We start from the raw sequence: 19,945 nt of genomic DNA on the forward strand, positions 1-19,945 counted from the left end.
ACTGTGGAAACAATTAAGAAGCCATCAAATATATTTTCAAATTTAGTGGCATTAAATGACTGCAGTAGTTTTCTAAATTACATTCTTGATGCAAAAAATAAACTGAGAGAAACTCCAAAGAACTTGCCTTTTTCTTTCCTTGTTACATTGACAAGGAAAGAAAATGACATTACTGCCATTTTACAGTAACACAGATTACTTATTGACCAGTTTATTGAAATAAATAGAACTAGATAATAATCAGAAAAAGGCTGAAATCTTATGGCTAGCTCCTTTGCTTTTTCTTTTTAACAGCTGTTTCTTGATGTTTAGATTACACCACCAGTGCCAGGCTTTTTCTTGTGATTAAAATTATTTTGAATATATTTTTTATGTATTGCTAATAGGAAGAGTTCTTTTCTGATATTAATTTTTCAGACGTTTTAATTCGCACATTTTAACATAAATTTATTGATTACTTTTCAGAGCGAAGAGCTTAAATCAATCACCAGAGAAAGAGATGAGCTGCGGTCTGTGTTAGACAGATTTGAAAAACACATGATAGAAATTCAGTCCAATGTCAAATTATTGACTTCAGAGAGAGACAGATTAAAAGTTCTTTATGAGCAGGTAAGAAGAAATTGTTTATAGTTAACATTGAAATAACCAATTAACACTTCTTGTACTGTTGGTTATTTAAAATTAAAAACCTAGTAGAACACAACCAAGGCTAATAAAATACATATCTATTTTTATTACTTGTTAATAAATTATGTATTCTGGTTAGTTTATTAACTTGAAAGCTATTAAAAGTTATTGTACTCTTATGTTTAAATTATAAACGTAAGGCAAAATCAGTAGAGTGCATGAGAAGGTTGTGTAAAGATACAGCAAGTGAGCAAGAAAGGAGTAGTTAACTGATAAGAGAACAGTGATGTTAGGCTATACTTGAGACAGTAAAAGAAAATAAGGATGATTATTTTGACAGTGTAAGTTGTTGTGCCACTGAGTGTTTTAGGGAATAAATTTTAGTTACCTAGGGAAAAATAAGACTATTCTGTAATCATGGCATTTTGTTAATGTGTACACTATATTGCAGTCCATGTATGCTAACAAACTGTAATCTTTTAAAGTCTCAGAGTGAATTGAACAGGATGAGAAGAGAAGCAAAACACAGTTTTGTTTCTCAAAGTCATATAGAAGAAGAAAGAGACATTGCACTGACTGACTCTAGAATGCTAAGGGCAGAAAAGGAGAGTCTTGGAGAAAGATTAAAGGTGAGTTTTTATAGCTTCATTGCTTACATTGAGGTGACATATAGGGAAGGGTTATACAATAATGCTGTGTTTGTGTTTGGCTGTCTGTCAGCTCCCCTTTTCAATAACTTTGGATTTCAAACTCACTTGAGAGCTCAATGAATTTATATTATAAAATATCTATTGTTGTTATTGTTACTGTTGTTACAAATTACCAAGTTTTCCTGTAAACACAGTCCCAGGCAGGGGTAGAGGAACTTGCTTTAAAGTATTTAAGGGCAAACATGTCATCACCTTGTGTGGGAGACCTAGATATGGAGGCCCAGCCACTTCTTGCATATGCACCACTTTGAAGATGTTTGGGTGTCATTGCGGTGGAAGAAATCATGCAATTCACTCCCAAGAGAGAAGCAACAAATTTTATTCACTTAAGGCAGTGAGTTTCAAAAATTCAATGGCAGATGCAATGGTGATTTAACGAGATTTGATGATAAGGTACATTTGAGTATTTGCTGCGCAGAGGCCAAGGTCAGACAAAACTGTCAGGGAGAACTTCCCATTCAGTCATGAGGTTCAGAAGTGTCTTCTTGCCTTCCAGACTCCTCAGAGAAATGTGGCTGGATCCATACTTGGTGGTTTCTGTCTCAAGAATTATAACAATCAATCCTTTATATCACTAAGCTAACATTTCAACATTTCAGCGCTCTCGTTCCCACCTCATTAGCTGAGTACGAGATGCAATAAGGATTCTCTCTGCCTTAACAAGTATCCTTCAGAAGCTTCCCAGCTCAAAGGGAATGGTGTGCAGCCTGCTGCCATGCAGGAGAGCTCAATGGGCTGTGAGCCATGCTCTTTCTCTCAGATGATTGACTTCTGTTTGCATACCTGCAGTATGAAATCAGTAGCCACATGCTCAATTATCCCTCAGCTGCTGCCAGGCAAGACTTTGATCCCTTAGCTATGTGCTGTTAGCTCTCATCCCACAGTGCTCCTTAAGCTGGATGCAGCTATCAGGAGGGCCACTAGTGCTTAACCAAAAAAAAAAGAGGGGTGTGAGGTGGAGACACTGTCACAGTCACATATGGTTCTTATCCTACAAATTGGGGATTATATGGGCTTTTTCATTTTTGCTGATCTTGAGTTACTGTTGCTTTTTTAACAGAGTATATTTTAAATGGCACATAACTGAGCCATGAAACATAAATTCAATCCAAGTTTCAGTATTTTTGACCTTTAAAAAATGATTATTATTGCAATGATTTTCCTGTTACTATGGTCTTGATAGGCAGCCCGGCAGTGTGGTGCAATCACCAACCCTGCAAATGTTCAAAAAGCATGTGGATATGGCATATAGGGATGTGCTGAATGTGGCAGTGCTGGATTAATAGTTGGACTTAATATCTTAGAGGTCTTTTCCAGCTTAAATAATTCTATGGTTCTATGACCATGTGATGTCTGCTATTAATGTGCATTAATGGTTATAGTCAAGAGCCTGTGATTTCAGGGGATTTGTTTCCCTGCCTGCTGTATTGGTCATTAATACAGTGTTTTAAAACTTTTTGAAAATCATTTTAAGGGACTTGTCCAAGGACAACATATGTCACTAGTGATTGTATGATGAATGCTTCCACAATTTGATTTTACTACCACAAAAATAAAGACCTGTTGTGCATCTAAATGCAGTGGCAGTAAATCTGACCTCTTTGCTTAAAGCATGTGCATGCAGTAGTAGAGATGTGTTTCCAGCTCCATCCTTTTTCTAATTGGTGACTACTAATGTTTTATATGTGTGCCACTTGGAAATACCTTTACAAACACACTAATCTAAAGCATTTCTAGGAATTGTGAGGGTTTGTTTCACTGCAGTTTCACTGCAGTGCACAGAAGTCAGGGAACAAATAAGTAATCTTTAAAGGCTTCTTCATAGATATAGGGAAAGGCCGGTTAGCTTTGTAGCGTGCCTTACATGTTGTAATTAAGAATATTTGAATAAATATATTTAAAATGTCTTAGGGTACTAAGTTATACATGCATGCAGCCTCATGTGGCTCAGTAAACTCTACAACAACTCACAAATATTAATTTGGTTGGGACCAAATATAAATATACTATTTTAAAAAATCTAAACCAAGAATCAAACCCAAAATCTACAGTAATGTATTTTCAGCTAATGTTCTGTAGTTCTACAGAGAGAGCTTTGCATTTGGTCATTCATCTAAGAATATAAAACAATATTTTCTGAAGCATAAAGCTTAAATTTCTCTGATTAAATCTAAAAATATCTCTCTTGTTACATGTAATTTTATATTTCTCAGATGCATCAAGAAGCAGCATACCATGAAAAATCAAAGCTGCAGCATGATATTTCAGAATTGGAGAATAATATTCAAGGAGTAAGTGCTTTTTTAGGAAGTAAGCTTTTATTATTTCTCAAATAGGATAGATTGTTCCAGAAATTAATTTTAATATCTGTTTTCAACCTGAATTTATTTAAAAGCCAAGTTTTGATAGCTTTCTGCCATAATAACCTTTGGTTATTTATTTTAAATTGCAGCTTCAGATTGAAAAGTGTGAACTAAGGACTACAGTCTCTATCCTGAAAGAAAGAATAAACTATTTGGAAAATGAATTAAATATGAAGTCAAGTAAACTTGCCCAGACTTCTGATGATTCTTCTCAATTTAAAGCTGAGATTTGCTCACTTCAGTAAGTCTGATACAAAATGTGTGATCTTTTGCAGATGCTAGAATAATTCTGTTTATTCTGTGACTGTATAGCAGAGTTGAGTTCCTGAGAAAGACTATAATAAATATTTTAAAAATTACTCGGTACAGCTTGTATGTTAAAAAAAGTAGGTGTAAGTAAGGAAAGTGCTGTGGTAGCTTTTTACAGCAAGCTTGTCTTGGACTTACTTGATGACCAAATATACTGATAATTTTTATGGCTCATTCTAGAGTTGTTTCTTCCAATAACCATATTTTCTGTTTATGAATGTAGTAGAACTAAAAGTTTCTAAAAGGATTCCCAAACTGTTAACTGTTTGTTAAAAAGAAGACAGATGCCTTTGCAAACTGCAGCAGTAGGACCTACAGTTTTGAGAACTGGTATCTTATGATTCGTAGACACAGTCTGGGGGGATTTGACCAGCTTGCTTAGAACTGGAGGATTCAAGTATCCTTATGTATTTGTAAGGCCTATTTAAACTTGGAGGATCACTGTGCTTTTTTAAACTTGCTTTAGTAAAGAGCTCCCATCAGGTGTCTAAATGCCAAAGAACAAGAAAAAGGATTAGAGAAAGTGAAAACCATATTGAACAGTATTTGAAAACAGAGGTGGAAATGAGAGCCATTGATGTAAAAGATCATTACAGGATGGGTAGTGCTGTAGATGACATTTTTTGGATATTTTACAAGGGAAACCAGGGTCTGTGGGGTATCCCCTGTTCCCCATCTGAGCTGTACCACACAGCACCTGGGGGATTACTGAGAAGAACTGAAGCTGAGCAGCAGGCCTTGCAGCTCATCTAAGACTCCCAGTTGACAAAGAGGACAATAATAAATATTAAAAAGTCTTATTAGGTTCCTATAATTTCAGTGTAAAGCAGTGATATTGCAAAGAGAAGACAATGAGGAGTAGGGCTACGTTTATTTTAGTATTTGATTTTATTTTTTGTATGGTGGAAATGCTGTGTTTGCCCCTTTGCCCTTTTTTTTTCCTCTCTCAGATTTCACTTCAAAGTGGATGAAAGCAATCTTTATAGAGACATTCTGTATTCTGCATTAGTGAGGTTTTTTAAGAATGAAAAGCTTCTCTAGCTTTTGTGGGATCCCACTTTACAGGGATTTTTTCTTTACCTGTTTCATAAATAATCCATTTTGTTACTTCGGAATTTTGGTGGTTATTTTTTTTTCCTAAGTCACTTTGATATTTCTTTCCAAGAAAAACAACTCTGTAGGTAGATGATTTCAAATCTTTCAGGCTCTTTATCATTTAAAAGTAGGATCCAACTGTAGCTGTCAATTTGGTTGTTTCTTAAAATGTAGTGGGACTGATAATCAAAAGCTCCATATCAAAAACCTTATGAAGCAACAGTCAAAAGATACAAGTAGCATTATGAAGAGTAACAGAAATAAGAGGAGGTAAATGTTGATGGCTAAGGTGGTTGCTCCACCAAGGTTCCATTACTCCATTTTGCGTTGATGTTGAGGTTGACTTGAAGCAGAAGTCCAAGTGGTGTTGGCCTCAGCAATCCTTAAGTTCTCCCTCTCCTCAAGAGAGAAGATGGTTAGTATGGCACAACCCCTTGCTGCTGGTTGGTGACATAGTCCTGCCCTTGAAGCAGCTTAAGATCAGAAGTTGAAGACCCAGAATAAGTTCCAAGCTTCTTTCAACTATATACTCATTTTTCAGGCTCTTAAATGACCAACAGCAGAAGTCTGTTGAAGATTTACAGCACAGATTGTCCCTCAAAAAGGATGAACTACTGGCAGCTCAAGATGAAATTATAAAGCTGAAAGAGATAATAGGTAATCTATAACTATTTTTGTACTTACTTCCTGTTTTTAAAATAGAAAGCACTTACTCTTTTGTTTTTAGATAGGTTAAACCAGAGGAGCACTTCACAGGAAGAAGCAGTCAGTGTGCTGAGAAGTACCATTAGTGTTTTGGACAAAGAAAAGGACAGTCTTCAAGAAACTGTAGATGAAAAAACAGAAAGAATTGCATGCTTAGATGACAACTTAGCTAACAGGGTATGTCCAGTAAAAGTACTACTTTGCATTCCACCTGGGGATTTTTAAAGCAGTTATGTTTTAGGGAGATGTTTTGCCTTGATGACAGTCTGTGCAGAGCACATAAACACTGTGCTTGCACCCAGTGCAGAGTCATTTGCCAACTCAATAGGACTTTAATTATCAATGTTACTGTATTCCCTAAATATTCCAAGAAAATAAAGAAGCATTGGTTTGCATTTTGCATATGGAGGTATTTATTGAGATATAAAGTACTAGCCTGAGATGGCAAAATCTATAGCTGACTTCCATCTGTTTCAATGACAAGACAATCCTTTTTCAGTAAAGAAAAGAAACTTGAAAATTACTTATTGGTGAAGAACTAAAATAAAGGTTTACATTAAAAGTTATTTAATGAACTGTCCTCTTATGTTGCAGCATAATAATACCTAATACAACTTTTAATTTTTTTTTCATAGGAAAAAACAATTGCTCATTTACGTTTAACTGTCTCTGAGCTGGAGTCCTCAACAGAGTAAGTAAAGAGTAGGAAGCCTTCTTTGAAGGTTTTGTTTTAGGTAGTAGTTTCAAAATGAAAGTTTTAGTTATTTTGATGAAATTAAGTTAATTCCATTTGAGTCAAGTAGAGGAGTGTACTGTGTTGATAAAGATGTACTTAACTTTGGAAGTCACTTCCTCTGCAATTGTATTGCAGGCTCCTAAGAAACTGTTACAATGCTCAAGAATTGCTTATCTGTATAAATTTCCCTAAACTGGTAAAGTTTCCTAACTCTTGGTCAAGAAGTAGTTTTCTAGCACCCCACTACGTATTAGATTGACCTGGGTAAGATTCAGAGCTGAATTCTTAATGATTAGCAATCTAATTCTTCTAGCTTAAGATACCAGTACAGTCTTAGTTAAAATGTATTTATGTAGTTTTTAGCTGGGCTTCCTGTGATCTTTTATTCTTTCCTCTTTTTAAGCATGACTTTTTAAACTATAGCATATTAAAAGTAAAAATTTAAACACCAATGCTTAAATATTTGAAGACCAGTGTAACTGAATATTTGCTACATTGATGTATGAAGTATATGTGACCAAAAAATAAAAGATGCAAAAGTTCACTTAGGTTTATGGATGTTTATATTTCTAATTTTTTGTTTATTCTTTTCATTACTCTTGATAATTGTCCTTCAAGTGTAAATTATTTGTTTTCTTCCTTTATGGCTTATAAAATATGCAATTACCATAATCACTACCTAACACAGATAAGCATAGGTATCTGTAATTGCTCTTTGTCTAATAAGATACATCTTACCAAATACATCTTCAAAACTAAAGATTAAATCCATCTTATTTCTGCATATTGACATTTTCCATACTTAGTTTACATTCTATTTAGACTCAGTTTGTCATCATTCAGAGAGCAAGAATTTTATGTGATTATTTTCAGCAGTATGTGCTATAGTACAAGAAGGGACAACTTTAATAATGTTTTCACTTGATAGCCAGTTGCAGGACAAGCTGAGCAACAGAGACCGTGAGATAGCCAGCTTGCACCGCCAGCTCGATACATCCCAGCTAGAGCTTGCAGAAATGGGAAGAGTGAAGGAAATGGCTCTGAAGGAAAACAGGCGACTGCAAGATGACCTGGCTACAATGGCCAGAGAAAACCAGGTATGAAGACAGTATGTGATACTGAGGTACTAAATCATTTATTGCTTGCTTGTGTCAAAACTGCTACATCCTCAATTTTGATTGAGGTGTTTAATTATTGGTATTTCTTGAGCCCTGGGATGTTGAAAATCACTGGGCAAAAATTGTAAAAGCAATACTTTAGATATCTAAGTGTAGTCAATGTAGTGAGGGCAAGCTTTCAGTTTGGTAACCCTTCCTCAGATTAAAAAAGATATCTAAATAAAATAAATCTACAACTTTATTGTTTAAAATATAGTGAAATTATATTAATTGGTTACCTCACTTGGCAATCGGTATTTAATTGGTAAAGATTGGGTTTTATTACCTGCGGAGATGATTATTGAGAGAGAAAGAAATTCCAAAAGCAGACATCAGATTATCAGGTGAAAGTGAGAGGGAGAGGAAGGGGTTGGTAGCAGATCTGAATTTGTTCTGGTGCAGTGATTCATTAATTTCATCCATCTGGTTTCCAGGAAGCATTGGATTTATTGAGTGAGTTATGCCATATTTTAGATTAGGGTGTTGTGGAGATCAGGGTGTTGGAGGAATAATGAGTTGGTTTTGTGCAGCAGCTTGTTATTGCTGACCAAAAGCCTCCCAGCTCCAAGTGCATGACATGGACAATGTATAACCAAAATGTTCAGTGTTTTATAGGGTAAGTAACATCTTTTATTGGGCTGAGCATTAGAAAGTCTATGTGCAGGGTATGTGAGAGTTATCTTAAGAGTGAACCTGGAATTTTGTTGCAACTCATTATGTACAATTTGTATAGCAAATACAACTATTGCAGCTCCTTGTGACATTCAAACACCTTTTAAAATTTTCATCATGAGATACAAATGTTTGTTTGAATTCACTGTAAGTGCCAACACTAAAAACAATCAAGACATTTTTAATGAAACCATTTATTTCAATGCCCCTCAGTCACCCCAGCTGAGTCTGATGCCACAAAGTATAATATAGCAACATGTTTCAAAGAAGTGATGTAGGACCTTGAACAGTTCTTGCAAAACCTGTAGTGCAATACATAAATATGGGAATGTATTATTGAAATTAGACCTACTCTTTACAGGTGCCTAATAAGATGAAATATTGAATATTATCATAATGTGATGATGAAAGTTTTCCCAGTGTTTGGGAAGGCTGCCACAGAGACCAACAGACTGATTTTAGCATATGTTCAATAAGCCATACAGTAAAAAGGCTGATGAACAAAAAGAAGGGAAGAAATAAGGCAGCTTCCTTTATTTCCCTACATTTGATCATAGAGACAGAAGAAGATACTTGCAGTTTTGGCTCTCTGGGCTAGAGGACTCAGAGGAGAAGAGAGCTGAAGCTGAGAGGGACCGAATTAGTAGTTCAAATATCTCAAATAAATTCCATGCATGGAATGTTTAAATATGATCTTAGTAGTGCATTTAGTTATGTTGTCTTGCAATTCTACTTTAAAATAAATGTTATTTTGTTAGAAAGTTGGCTTTCTATTGATCTAAAACCAGGCATACTTAAAGCTATAAAAATCTTAAAGCTATAAAAATTCCAGCTCCCAAGCATCAGTATGTCAAATTTTCCAAAGATCAGTAGGGTGTGTCATCAGGGAAGCTGCATGTTTTTTGAACTGGTGGGATTGTCATTGTTTATTGTGATTATTCTTGCCTGGAAACTCTTTGGTGTATCTGAGGTAACGGGATATTTCTGAACCCTACAAATCCCAAAGAGCTCTGTAAGTAGAATAGAAAAAAAACTAGGGCATATGCAATTACTTTGATTTAATCTGATAGAGTATTATATAGTAATCAATTTACTGCAAAGCACAATTTTGCCTTTATGCAATCTCTCTAGGCTATCAGTACAGAGCTTGAAGATGCAATACGTGAAAAAGAAGAAATGAAAACCAGGGTTCACAGTTATATAACTGAAGTCTCCAGATTTGAGAACTTGATAGCTTCAAAGGTAAAAATATAATCTGTAGACAGTTGTTACTGCATTCAGTAAAACAAAGTAAGAATTGCATGGTTGGGTGTTGTTCTCTCTGCCTGTCCAATTTCCTTCTTTTGTTTTTCCTTGTTTTCTCTGAAGTGTTTAAAGCTACTAGTGGGGGATTCATATCACACATTGTTAGATCTGAAGCACTGATTAATTCTAGCACATCACAATTTCATGGATCATGTTTCATTTGGCCATAATGCTGGAGATAGACAAACACGTCATGTTTGAATGCTGTTTTGCTTTTTGGGTTTTGACCAGGCAATCAGTAAAATAACGAGTACTGTTTCATGATTGTAGACAGCAATCAACTTATACAATGATTTTAATTATTTTGCCCTTTTGGAAAAGAAAAAAAAAATCTGTTCTGCATAAAATTGTAACAATAGTACTGTTAAAGTAGTGCCCTGGTTAAATGTCCTTTAACCTGATACTTGGATTCAAAAGCACAATATGTGAGTTAAAACATAAGATCATTTAAAACAAATAGGACAACATGAACTGGCAGATTTATTATGTGACTTTGAATTGGGAAGAATTCAATTTTGATCTGACTTCAGCTTGCATGTCTAGATGAATACATGTTAATTCAACCACTTTTTACAAGTAGGAACTGAAGCATGAATAAAAAGTTAAGGTAATTAGTAGGTAAGCTTAAAACTATCAATCTAAAATACTTGAAGTTTATTTTCTAAGAATTTTGCAATATGTCATGTGTTCAAAATACTTCAGCTACAGATGGGGCTACATCTTTGGCAAATGATAATCCAGTTATTCAAGTTGGGTGTCAGGAAGCTATAGAATACACAGCCAGCAACCAACTCAGAGATTTTTCTAGTATTATGTCTGGGTAATGCCTGTGGAGACAAGGATTTACTTTTCAGCACAGTGTTCACTTGCTAAATCTCAAGTTTCTATTTCCTAATGTTCCACCTGATCCTATCTGCACTTCCCAACTTCTGCAGGATACACAGAAAGAATTTCAGAAACAGTTGCCTTTCTCATTAGATAAATCTGATTTATACTACCGATGTCCATATCCCACTGCACATTAGGTGAGCAGGGAATGGAGGTAAATAAGAAAAATTTATCCCTGCCTTATAATCCACACTTGGCCAAAGTAAAATTCACAAGCAACATTTTTTCTATCACTGCACAAATGGTGAGCACCAAAGCTTGCATATGCTGTAGTAGATTACCAGTGTTTCAGGCACTGCTGTAATACAAATATTTATAAGAGTAAAGTAACTAAAAGAGCTGAAAATGGAATTTCTTGGAAAGGGCAGCACGTAGTGTATCTCAGTAATGTGACCCTTGACAATGCAGAGAGATCCAAAATAACCCCTCTCCTGGGAGCCTTAAAACTCATTAGCAACTCCTAAGTGTAATTCCATTTTAATAAAACTTAATGTCATAACTGTATTTATTTGCTATTTGGACTTGGAAAAGGGATGATGAATTTTAATAGTTGCCGGATAGTGGGATTGAGAAAATGAAGGAAGTTCTGCTTTCTGGGGAAAAAAAGAATAGATATTGTAAGGAATAGGCATGAAATGAGGTCAGACAACTTGAGGGTATGTTGATCATTGCAGAGCGATTTACTGTTTCATTAGGAAAAAGAAAACCAAGAATTGTTAGAGAAGTTCCGGATGCTCCATAGCCAAGCTGAAGGCTGGGAAATGAAGGCTCACCAAGCTGAAGGAGAAAGCAGCTCTGTGCGACTGGAACTCCTTTCGGTAGATACAGATCGGAGACATCTTCGAGAGAGAGTAGAGTTTCTGGAAAAAGAGATTCAAGGGGTAATGACTTGTGCAGTGAAATTCCACCTAGGACAGTGGATACATCCAAGTACCTTTTAATAAAGTCAATGTATGATTTTTAACAGCTTAATGGAAAATTATTTCTGTATGTGAGTGTTTCAAATATGACCGCTGGAGTTTTTGAAACAGTTAGTTTAGATGTGCTTTACTTTGCTTCACCCCTGCTTGCCCAAAATTAAAAACATGGCATATATTTTCATACTTTTAGATCACTTCTGTTGGGTTATCACTGTTACTATGACATTGTAAGAAACTTTTCTTTAGTTGCTTCAGAACATTTGCATATAGCTTTATGAGTATTTTGCAAGCTTGGTTCTTACGTTTCTCTGAAACTTTGAATTAAGTATTTGAAGCATTGGTGGCTGGAATCAAGGTAAAAATCTGGTAGACATCCAAATTCAGAATCAAAATTCCATAATACAGAATCCTAGACTAATATCATAGAACATAATGAGATTTATATTTTAGAAGCAATAAGGGAAGTTCTAAAGAAGTTCTAGAGCATAATTGTGGTGGATTGACTACATTTTGTTCCATACTCATAATTAGCCAGAAAGAGTTAGAGATTATATTGTAAGCTGAGTTAAAAAATAGGTCGTATGTTTGGGGTTTAAGCTTTTTAATTCTTGTTCCACCCTTTTATAGTACTTGTATAATTACTCAAGTTGGTGATTAAAAATTGCAGAGATGGTTTATTAGTTGCCTTTAGCTATGTTTTAGGGAGAGGAAAGGAATGTTAAGTTAATTTTACAGGGAAAATTAACTTTGATGGGAAAATAAAGTGTTAAAAAACCCAGGTTATTCAACAGGAAACTCTTAAATTTAACACTGAAAATGTATCCGTATTTGGTTTTGTTTAGCATATTGTTGCACATCAAGTATATGAATCTCAGATCTCCTCCATAACCAAAAATATGTCCAGATTGGAAGAGGATCTGAAACGTGAAAATCAGGATAAGGCATCTGTGTTGGCAGACCTCACTTCTGTGAGAGAACTCTGTGTGAAACTTGAGGCTAGCAAAGAACTTTTAGCTCGACAGCTGACATCCAAAAGCATGGATTATGAGAGGGTAAGCAGCAAAGGCAAATTTCATTTGCTGTAACAAAGTAACTTCGTTTGCTTTTAATAGGTTTTGGAGAAAATAATTACTTCTTAGAGCAAGGTAAGTTAATTTATATCATTAGTTTTGTGGTTTTATATAAGTTATAAATTCTACTATACACAGATCTGTAGCTGTGGGTTTTGTACAAAAAGAGAGAGTTTCTTTGATTCATTATCACTGCAAAATGTTGCAGGTGTAGTTTTAAGCTGTACCACAGACAGATTTTATATATATATTTCTTTTTGTTTTTTTAATATACTCACTCAAACTTTATAAACTTTATAAAAAGCAAATAGTGCACTTCTTATTTAAATAGTAAAGACCCTAATGGCTTCTTTTCAATTAAGAAATTTAGATATAGCTGGAATTAATTGAATATTTTGAAATAATTTTAAAAGTTCTAAATATTCATATTTTCTGAACGTTTATCTTTACAGCTGATTTTGTCTTCATTTAGTGGCTAGGTCAGCCTTTCTGTGACTGTAATATTCAAGACCTTGAGAACAGTAAAATTTGTTTATATTCACAGAACTGAAGAGGAAAACAAATATTCCTACATTTTCAGCAAAAGCCAAGAGGCCCATTGTGAGCTGACCTAGTCAAATAGAATGAAGTGTAGTAAATACTATTTTTGTACTTGTCTAAAGTTCTACTGTTAAAAGCCAGTTCGTGTTTGAGGTACTCACCTAAACATTTCCAGCACTCAATAAAGCCAGTAAAACATTTGACAGATGCACAGCTTGAATAGTTTTAAATTAAGTACAGTTTAAAAGAATTGTAGGCTTTACATTATTTTGTGCATTCAGTTTCCTATTCTTTTTTATGAAACTTCCAATCATTTCAGTTTTTGTAACAACTCTTCACAAAATAAAATTCTCTGTGTTTTTAAATGAGTGTATTAGTAACATATAAAATTTGTGCCTTAGGTTCTAGGAGAATTAGAAGATACAAAATCAGAAGGAGAGTTGCTGAAAAAGCAGCTGTCCAGTGAGAGACTTACAGTTCAGAATCTTGAAACGTTATTGGCTACTAGTAGAGACAAAGAATTTCAGAATCAATTAACGTCCCAAGACAAAGATACTGAAATTCAGTTACTGAAAGACAAGCTGACCCTGGCCGAGAGCAAACTGTAAGTTTTAACAAATGTGTGTGTGTTATGTAGTTTGCAAAAGAACTATTTCTATGTGACAATACTTATTCACAAAATCTGGGTGTTTAGTATGGCTGAGCAAATTTTTGCAGGAATGTATTTTGGCCTTTTATGGCATCATTTACTTAAAGTTTCTTTACAGGTCTTTCATATTGCTTTGAATTAATCAGCACTTTGGTAGACATCAGTTTAGTGCAAACAGTAAACTCAAACAGGAGTTCCAAAGGAAACATCCTCTGCGCAAAATTTCAACATGTGTTTACTGCTCCCAAAAAACCCCAAGTATATTAAATTCATGGTAAATGTGAATTGCTTATCTACTGAAGATGCCTGTTGTCCTTGCTTTGATTACATAAATCATTATTACATAATGATACATACATTTTCACTTACATAATAAATAGTGAAGTCATAGTGCTTTTAAAAAAGCAAAAGTACTTTTGCTGCAGTTGATATTAACTGTTGTGGGAAAAGTCCTGTGTCACTTATTCCTTTGAAATGCAAACAGAACTAAACCTGACACCTCCACTAAATGTGGCCAGCAGCAACTTCTGCTGTGGATCTGCCTAAAGAAGCAATAACTGTTAGCAACACTTGTATAGGAAAGACTGATCTGTTTGGAGCAATGAAGTTAAGAGAGGAGGTACTTTGTGTGTGTGAAATTCTCCTAAGGATACATCAGCAGGAACTAGTGGTAGCTGTGCATTAAATAGCAGGAAGGAGGAGTAGCAGCAGTGTGCAGATGGTGGTGAAGAGTAAAGTCAAAGCAGAATTTCAGATGTAGAAATTCACCTGTTTAGTAAACACTAACTTAGGACATGTGGAAGTTAATGGAACAGGTAATACTCCTCATGAGATATAGAATATAGCCCACCTAAACTGTCTGGAACTTGGTGACACAGATGTGCAAGAAGTATGTTTTTGGTTGATTTATGTAGAGGCTACAGCTTGTGATAGCTTATGATGGTCCACCTCAAGTAGCAATGTTCTCAGTGAATCTGGAGATGATGACATTATTATTGCCCCTGTGCAAGTAATTGCTTCATGTTTTGGTATTGTTGATTTTTGTTTACTTGGGGGAAAAAATGTTAATTTCATACAACAAACATAAGCTAATAGAATGTCCTGATTACAAAGTTAAATGTGAAAGTTAGAAAAAATACAAACCAACAAAATCCAAAAAACAAACAAACAAAATACCAAAAACAAACAAGCAAACAAAAAGAAATTAAAAGGAAAGGAGTTTTAAAATTAAATTGATTTTTTTAAATTAAATCCAGTTTCTTTGTGTACAAACATTATAAAACTGTTTAACTATGTACATGGTAATTTTTTCACTATTTTTTCTTTTGCACACATTGTAGGGTTCATTTGTTTTTTGTAAATGTTAATACTTGCAGTGTTAATAGGGTGAGATATTTGCAGGAAGAAGGAAAATGTTCTCTTGGAGGAAGAGTGACCATTCTGTTGAATTGTTTTCCACTGTTTATCTCAAAGGTTCTGCATGCTACTAGGCAAGTGTTCACGTGTGAGAACTAGCTGTGTATATCTTATTTTCTACTGTGTGGTTTGTGGTAGTTGTAGTCTAAGGAGCAGGAACTTTAAATTCTCACAGCTGTGACTAATGTATGTGACAATTGTGTTTGTGTCTTGCAAAATACAGAAATTCATTTGACTTAGCAGAATTTCAGCTCTAACTGACAAGAATCATGTGCCAATGTTTTTGAACATTATTTAAAGTTTTAGCTTTACAGTACCTGTTCCTCTGCTTTATTTAGAAAACAGCACTGCTACAACCTTTGACTTTAAAAGGATTCTCAGAATTAAGTTTAACTTGTGAAGTTCTCCAGTGCTGAAATTATGAGTTGTGTAAAGAACAAGTAGTTGTTACTTTGAGTACTACATGGGTGATAGTACAGTAAATGAAGTCTTGATGCTCTAGAGTTATTAAAGAATTAAATAAACAAAGATTATGGAATAGCTAAACTATTTCTTGAGAGCTATATGTATCTGCTGTGAAAGAGACAGATATCGTCTGAAAATTGTGGATCATCATGTAACCTTATCCGATGATTACTGTGCATCAAGGGATTCAAAATATTTCTAAATTTTGGTGTGATTTACTTAATGCTCTTAATTTTGTTTAAATGTCATTGACACAGAATGACCTCAAAGCTCACAGACTGTTTGCTTTCTTTCTTTATTTCACAATAATGTTATTGGGCCCTGAATTCTTACCTCCATCCTGAAAGCATATGCCTGTCTTTGAAGGACATATAAACTGTCATCAAGATGTCTTGTCCTCTGCATCTGTTCTCAACATACTGGATCAAGACACAACTCTAGGAATTTTACTGATGAATAGGGAACATGGAAAAAAATATTCTGCAGTTTTATTTGGAACAAATCTCTTGAGTAGCTTTCGTCTTCCTGGAGTCAAAGACCAGCGGGTGCCAGACAGGAAGTCTGTGACTGAGCTGGGAGTGGAACTCATTTTTCACAACTCCAGTCCAGTGCTTTAGCAATAAACTAGAACAACTTTGCTTCTCCACAAGGGACTTTTGAACACTCCACCTCACAGTGGCTTTGAAGACTGTATGGAATGACATAGCTGTCTGGATTCTTGCTTAGACAACTTAGTTTACATGCAACAATTTATTTTTCTTCATTTATAATGTAATTGATGGTATTTTGCAACCAAGCATTGCATAAGCCAAGCTGATGATTTACTGAGAAGTATATTAATCATGTTTCTGAAGATTGTCAAGGCTCCTTTTAATTTTGATACTTGCACTTGAAACAGCTGGAGGCAAATACCAAGGGTGTAGTTAACCAGCTTTCAGACTCTGGGTTTTGCTGATCTGGTATTTGATTTAATACAATTTTTACTTAGATTTGGTTCAGTTGTGTTCATGGCTAACCAGATAGTTCCAGCCTACTTGATACAATTTTTACTGAAGCCACTGTCTGTTAAGTTTGTAATTTTTTGTGGATATTTACTGCCTTTTTATTCTTTTTTTTTTTTTTTTACACAAAGACAATCTCAAATTGCAACAAAAACCAGTAAAGCAATAAACTAACTATTTAATTGCTTTGTCTGTTTTTATCAAACATGTTTGTGTTTACCTTTGTCTGAAAAAGAGTGTGATGTAGTCAGAATGTAGTGAGAGGCTTGCCAGCTTCTTGCTTCATTCTCACCTTAGGTTCTTCCAGAAACATTCTGTTGCATTCATTTGGTTCTTGTTCCTTCTAATTTATCTTTGATTTACTCTGTGAAACAACATGTTCAGTATCTGCTTTTATCTTTCTCTAACTTCTCTAAGCTCTTAGCTGTCATTGTTGAAAGAAAACTTTGTTGCTTCTCATGATTTTTTTTAGAAGCAGCAATAATAGAGAGGTTTCCATGCTTCGAAGTAAAGTTGCACAGATGCAGACTGACACTGATGTTTTAAAAAGGAAACTGACAACTGAGCGATTTGAACGGTAAGACGCCGGTTTTTCAGTGAGTTGACTCTCCCTCCTTATTTCTTCTTTCTCACTTTTAAAACTGTTGCTTTTTTGAATAGTGAGGAATTTTTATGGAAACTCTGTTCCTCCTGTCATACAAAATTTAATATTTTAATCTTGAAAAGTGATTAAAGAAAAACTTTTATACAGTTTCTGAATTTCTTCGTAAGATTTGTGAGTTTACCGCTGCTTCTAAAAATAAAAAAAATGCCTTCTCCGGGAAATAAAAAAAATTCCCTTCTCAAGAATTAGAGTGGAGGGGCTTTATGAGAAAGGGAGACTCTGTTAGGTTCCTTGACCATGGTGCAGTGGCGGGTGCTGTGTGTTGCAGGGAGCGCGCGATCCAGGAGATGCGCCGGCACGGGCTGAGCACGTCCTCGCTGCGCGCCTCGCCCCCGCTCAGCTCCACGCTCAGCTCCACGCTCAGGTCCCCCGCGCACTCCCCGGAGCGCGGCGCCGCCAGGACAGCTGAGCACGCAGCAGCTGAAAAGTAAGTGATTGGAGGTTAGCAGGTCTTTCCTGTTTAAGAGTCAGGTGTAAACTGGTTCTAAATAATACCTTTGTGATTGTATGAAATTGTTGCACGCTTCAGATGTTCCTAAGTTCTGCTTTTGCTGTCTCTCCTACTATAAAATATTGATTGCAACCAATAAATGCAAAGTGCTCTCCAAAGACCATATAATATAATGGATTCTCCCTCCTCTTTTTCTTAATGGCCTTGCACCACCTGACAGCTTTCAAATATACGTTGCCTGCATATTACTACCATTTATTATATCCAGATATACTTTACCAGTTTATTATTGAAAATAGTTATCTCCAAACAGTGAATGGTTCATATTAAGAGCAATGCCATGAAATTCTCCTGAGTACAGCAATGAAGGAAAGACACTCCAGAGAAGAGCCCAACTAAAATGCATTTGAACCCTAGACTAGATGAAACTATCTCCAAAACAAGTGCATAAAAATAATTAATGTATTTTTCATTGTTAGTGCTTGAATCTATGAATGTCTAAGATTGTGATCACTATAGTCCATAAAAAAGAAATCAAAATCGGCCTCTTACCTGTTCATTTTCACTGTCATGCTTGTTCTTTTAGACATCAGTTTTGGTTTAGATGATGCCAGTTACGTGTTGCAGGCCTGATTGTTGACTGTATATCCCACCTGTCCTATATTGAATAATAAATTGTAGTGAAAAGAGGAAGGAGAGGAAGAGATAAAGAGCGATTGTTGTAGGAAATATGTGTGGTGTGACAGGTCATGAATCTAACTAACAGATTTTAAAGTTTATTTTTGCTGGTAAATACATATGGCTTGTTCTAAGTTTACTTTTGTTAACAAAAATACAGTTTTCCTGAGAACTGAGCTCAGCCTGGCATGAACCCACTTTGTCAGCAATTTTTTTCTTCTGCAAATTTTTGGGTAAAGCAAAAGTGGAAACTGTAGCAAATGAGATACTGACAGTGGGGATGAGACAGCAGATATGCTTTTGCTTTACTGGTGAGCCCCTAGGCATACTCTGTTATGTTGCAAAACAACATTTTGACTGAGGTGATGACAGATGATATATTTCTGAGGAGTGTCATCAGTAGAGAATTGTCTTTAGTCTTCCTTGCTTTACAGTGAGTCCTGAGAGCAATAAAAAGTCCAGCTGCTGTGCTTTGAGGATACCATGTAGTACACTATTTTTATCTAATATTTGTATCCCTAGTTTAACAATGTCAACTCTGTACCATATCTTACCAGAAAATACCCCATTTTCATGTAGTGTGTATTTTTAAAGAATGTGGTTTTTAACAACTGAATTCACATGCAGTTCATGCAGTTGTTATGCTTCTTGCCTTTTAAATGTATCAATTACAGTAGAGTGATCTCAGCAGAGCTGTTACCATCTTTCATCCTTCTTGTTTATTCCTTCTTGGGAGCTTACCAGAGTGAAGTGTACTCTGTAATTACTGTTCTGTAGTGTTACAGCTGTCTCTCTCTGACCTGATTTCATCTTCTCAAGAAATTTTCTCTTCCTCCTGATCTCACTATTACTTTTTATAAATTATTTTAGCAATGGGGCAGTGATGTAGAGTTTTAAGTAATATGCTAATAGTTGATATTTGGGAGTAACAGAAGACCATCTGAGGAGACTAAAGCTAATTACTACTTTTTATCCTAATATTAATTAGTAAAATATAATAGTTACCTTTATTTTGACATCTTTTCTTTCTCCACAGAAATGTGACCATCAAGGAATAACCATAGGAGTAGCTTAAGCATTACCTTGTTACAAGGACTTTTTTAATATAAATTATGAATACTTGTATTTTACCTCTGTTTACTTCAAATCACTGATTACCTTTGAAACCTCTGAGAACGGGTGAAGTAATCAACTTTGCAAAATTCTGCTTTCCCAACTGGCAGGAGTGACTGACTTTTTCTGGCTGTTTGACAGGTTTTGTATCAAACCTGGCTAAGTTTTCTTACTTTTTTGGAAACATAATAATTAAAAGAAGGAAATGAGTAATGATTTGACAATCTCTTGTTTTCATTTTTCTATTTTATTTGTTTGCTTATGTCATAAGATTGGAGAAGTTTATTCATCTTAATGTGTACTAACACAGAATAACATCCCCAACTGTGTTAAAAATGCTGAGCCAGTGTATGTTTTCTACTCATGATGATTTCCTATGTTTGGGTTTCTAACAAGTGTTTTCTGTTTTCA

The 19,945-nt window shown here is 35.1% G+C and overlaps 1 protein-coding gene across 1 annotated transcript in view; it reads left to right on the plus strand.

Moving 5' to 3' along the window:
- CEP135 (centrosomal protein 135) overlaps nucleotides 1-19,945 on the plus strand; it is a 34,950-nt gene extending 15,005 nt beyond the window's left edge. Inside the window, exons 13-27 of the mRNA XM_059470611.1 lie at nucleotides 466-609; nucleotides 1,113-1,256; nucleotides 3,551-3,628; nucleotides 3,790-3,941; nucleotides 5,646-5,761; nucleotides 5,832-5,986; nucleotides 6,445-6,500; nucleotides 7,474-7,642; nucleotides 9,506-9,616; nucleotides 11,263-11,448; nucleotides 12,330-12,539; nucleotides 13,499-13,701; nucleotides 17,101-17,205; nucleotides 17,561-17,719; nucleotides 19,458-19,945. Of these exons, the coding sequence (XP_059326594.1) occupies nucleotides 466-609; nucleotides 1,113-1,256; nucleotides 3,551-3,628; nucleotides 3,790-3,941; nucleotides 5,646-5,761; nucleotides 5,832-5,986; nucleotides 6,445-6,500; nucleotides 7,474-7,642; nucleotides 9,506-9,616; nucleotides 11,263-11,448; nucleotides 12,330-12,539; nucleotides 13,499-13,701; nucleotides 17,101-17,205; nucleotides 17,561-17,719; nucleotides 19,458-19,479 (2,010 nt within the window). The 3' untranslated portion in view covers nucleotides 19,480-19,945. The remainder of the gene's footprint in view (nucleotides 1-465; nucleotides 610-1,112; nucleotides 1,257-3,550; nucleotides 3,629-3,789; nucleotides 3,942-5,645; nucleotides 5,762-5,831; nucleotides 5,987-6,444; nucleotides 6,501-7,473; nucleotides 7,643-9,505; nucleotides 9,617-11,262; nucleotides 11,449-12,329; nucleotides 12,540-13,498; nucleotides 13,702-17,100; nucleotides 17,206-17,560; nucleotides 17,720-19,457) is intronic.

Source organism: Ammospiza nelsoni, chromosome 4 (genome assembly GCF_027579445.1).
Source record: "Ammospiza nelsoni isolate bAmmNel1 chromosome 4, bAmmNel1.pri, whole genome shotgun sequence".
Classification (NCBI taxonomy): domain Eukaryota; kingdom Metazoa; phylum Chordata; class Aves; order Passeriformes; family Passerellidae; genus Ammospiza; species Ammospiza nelsoni.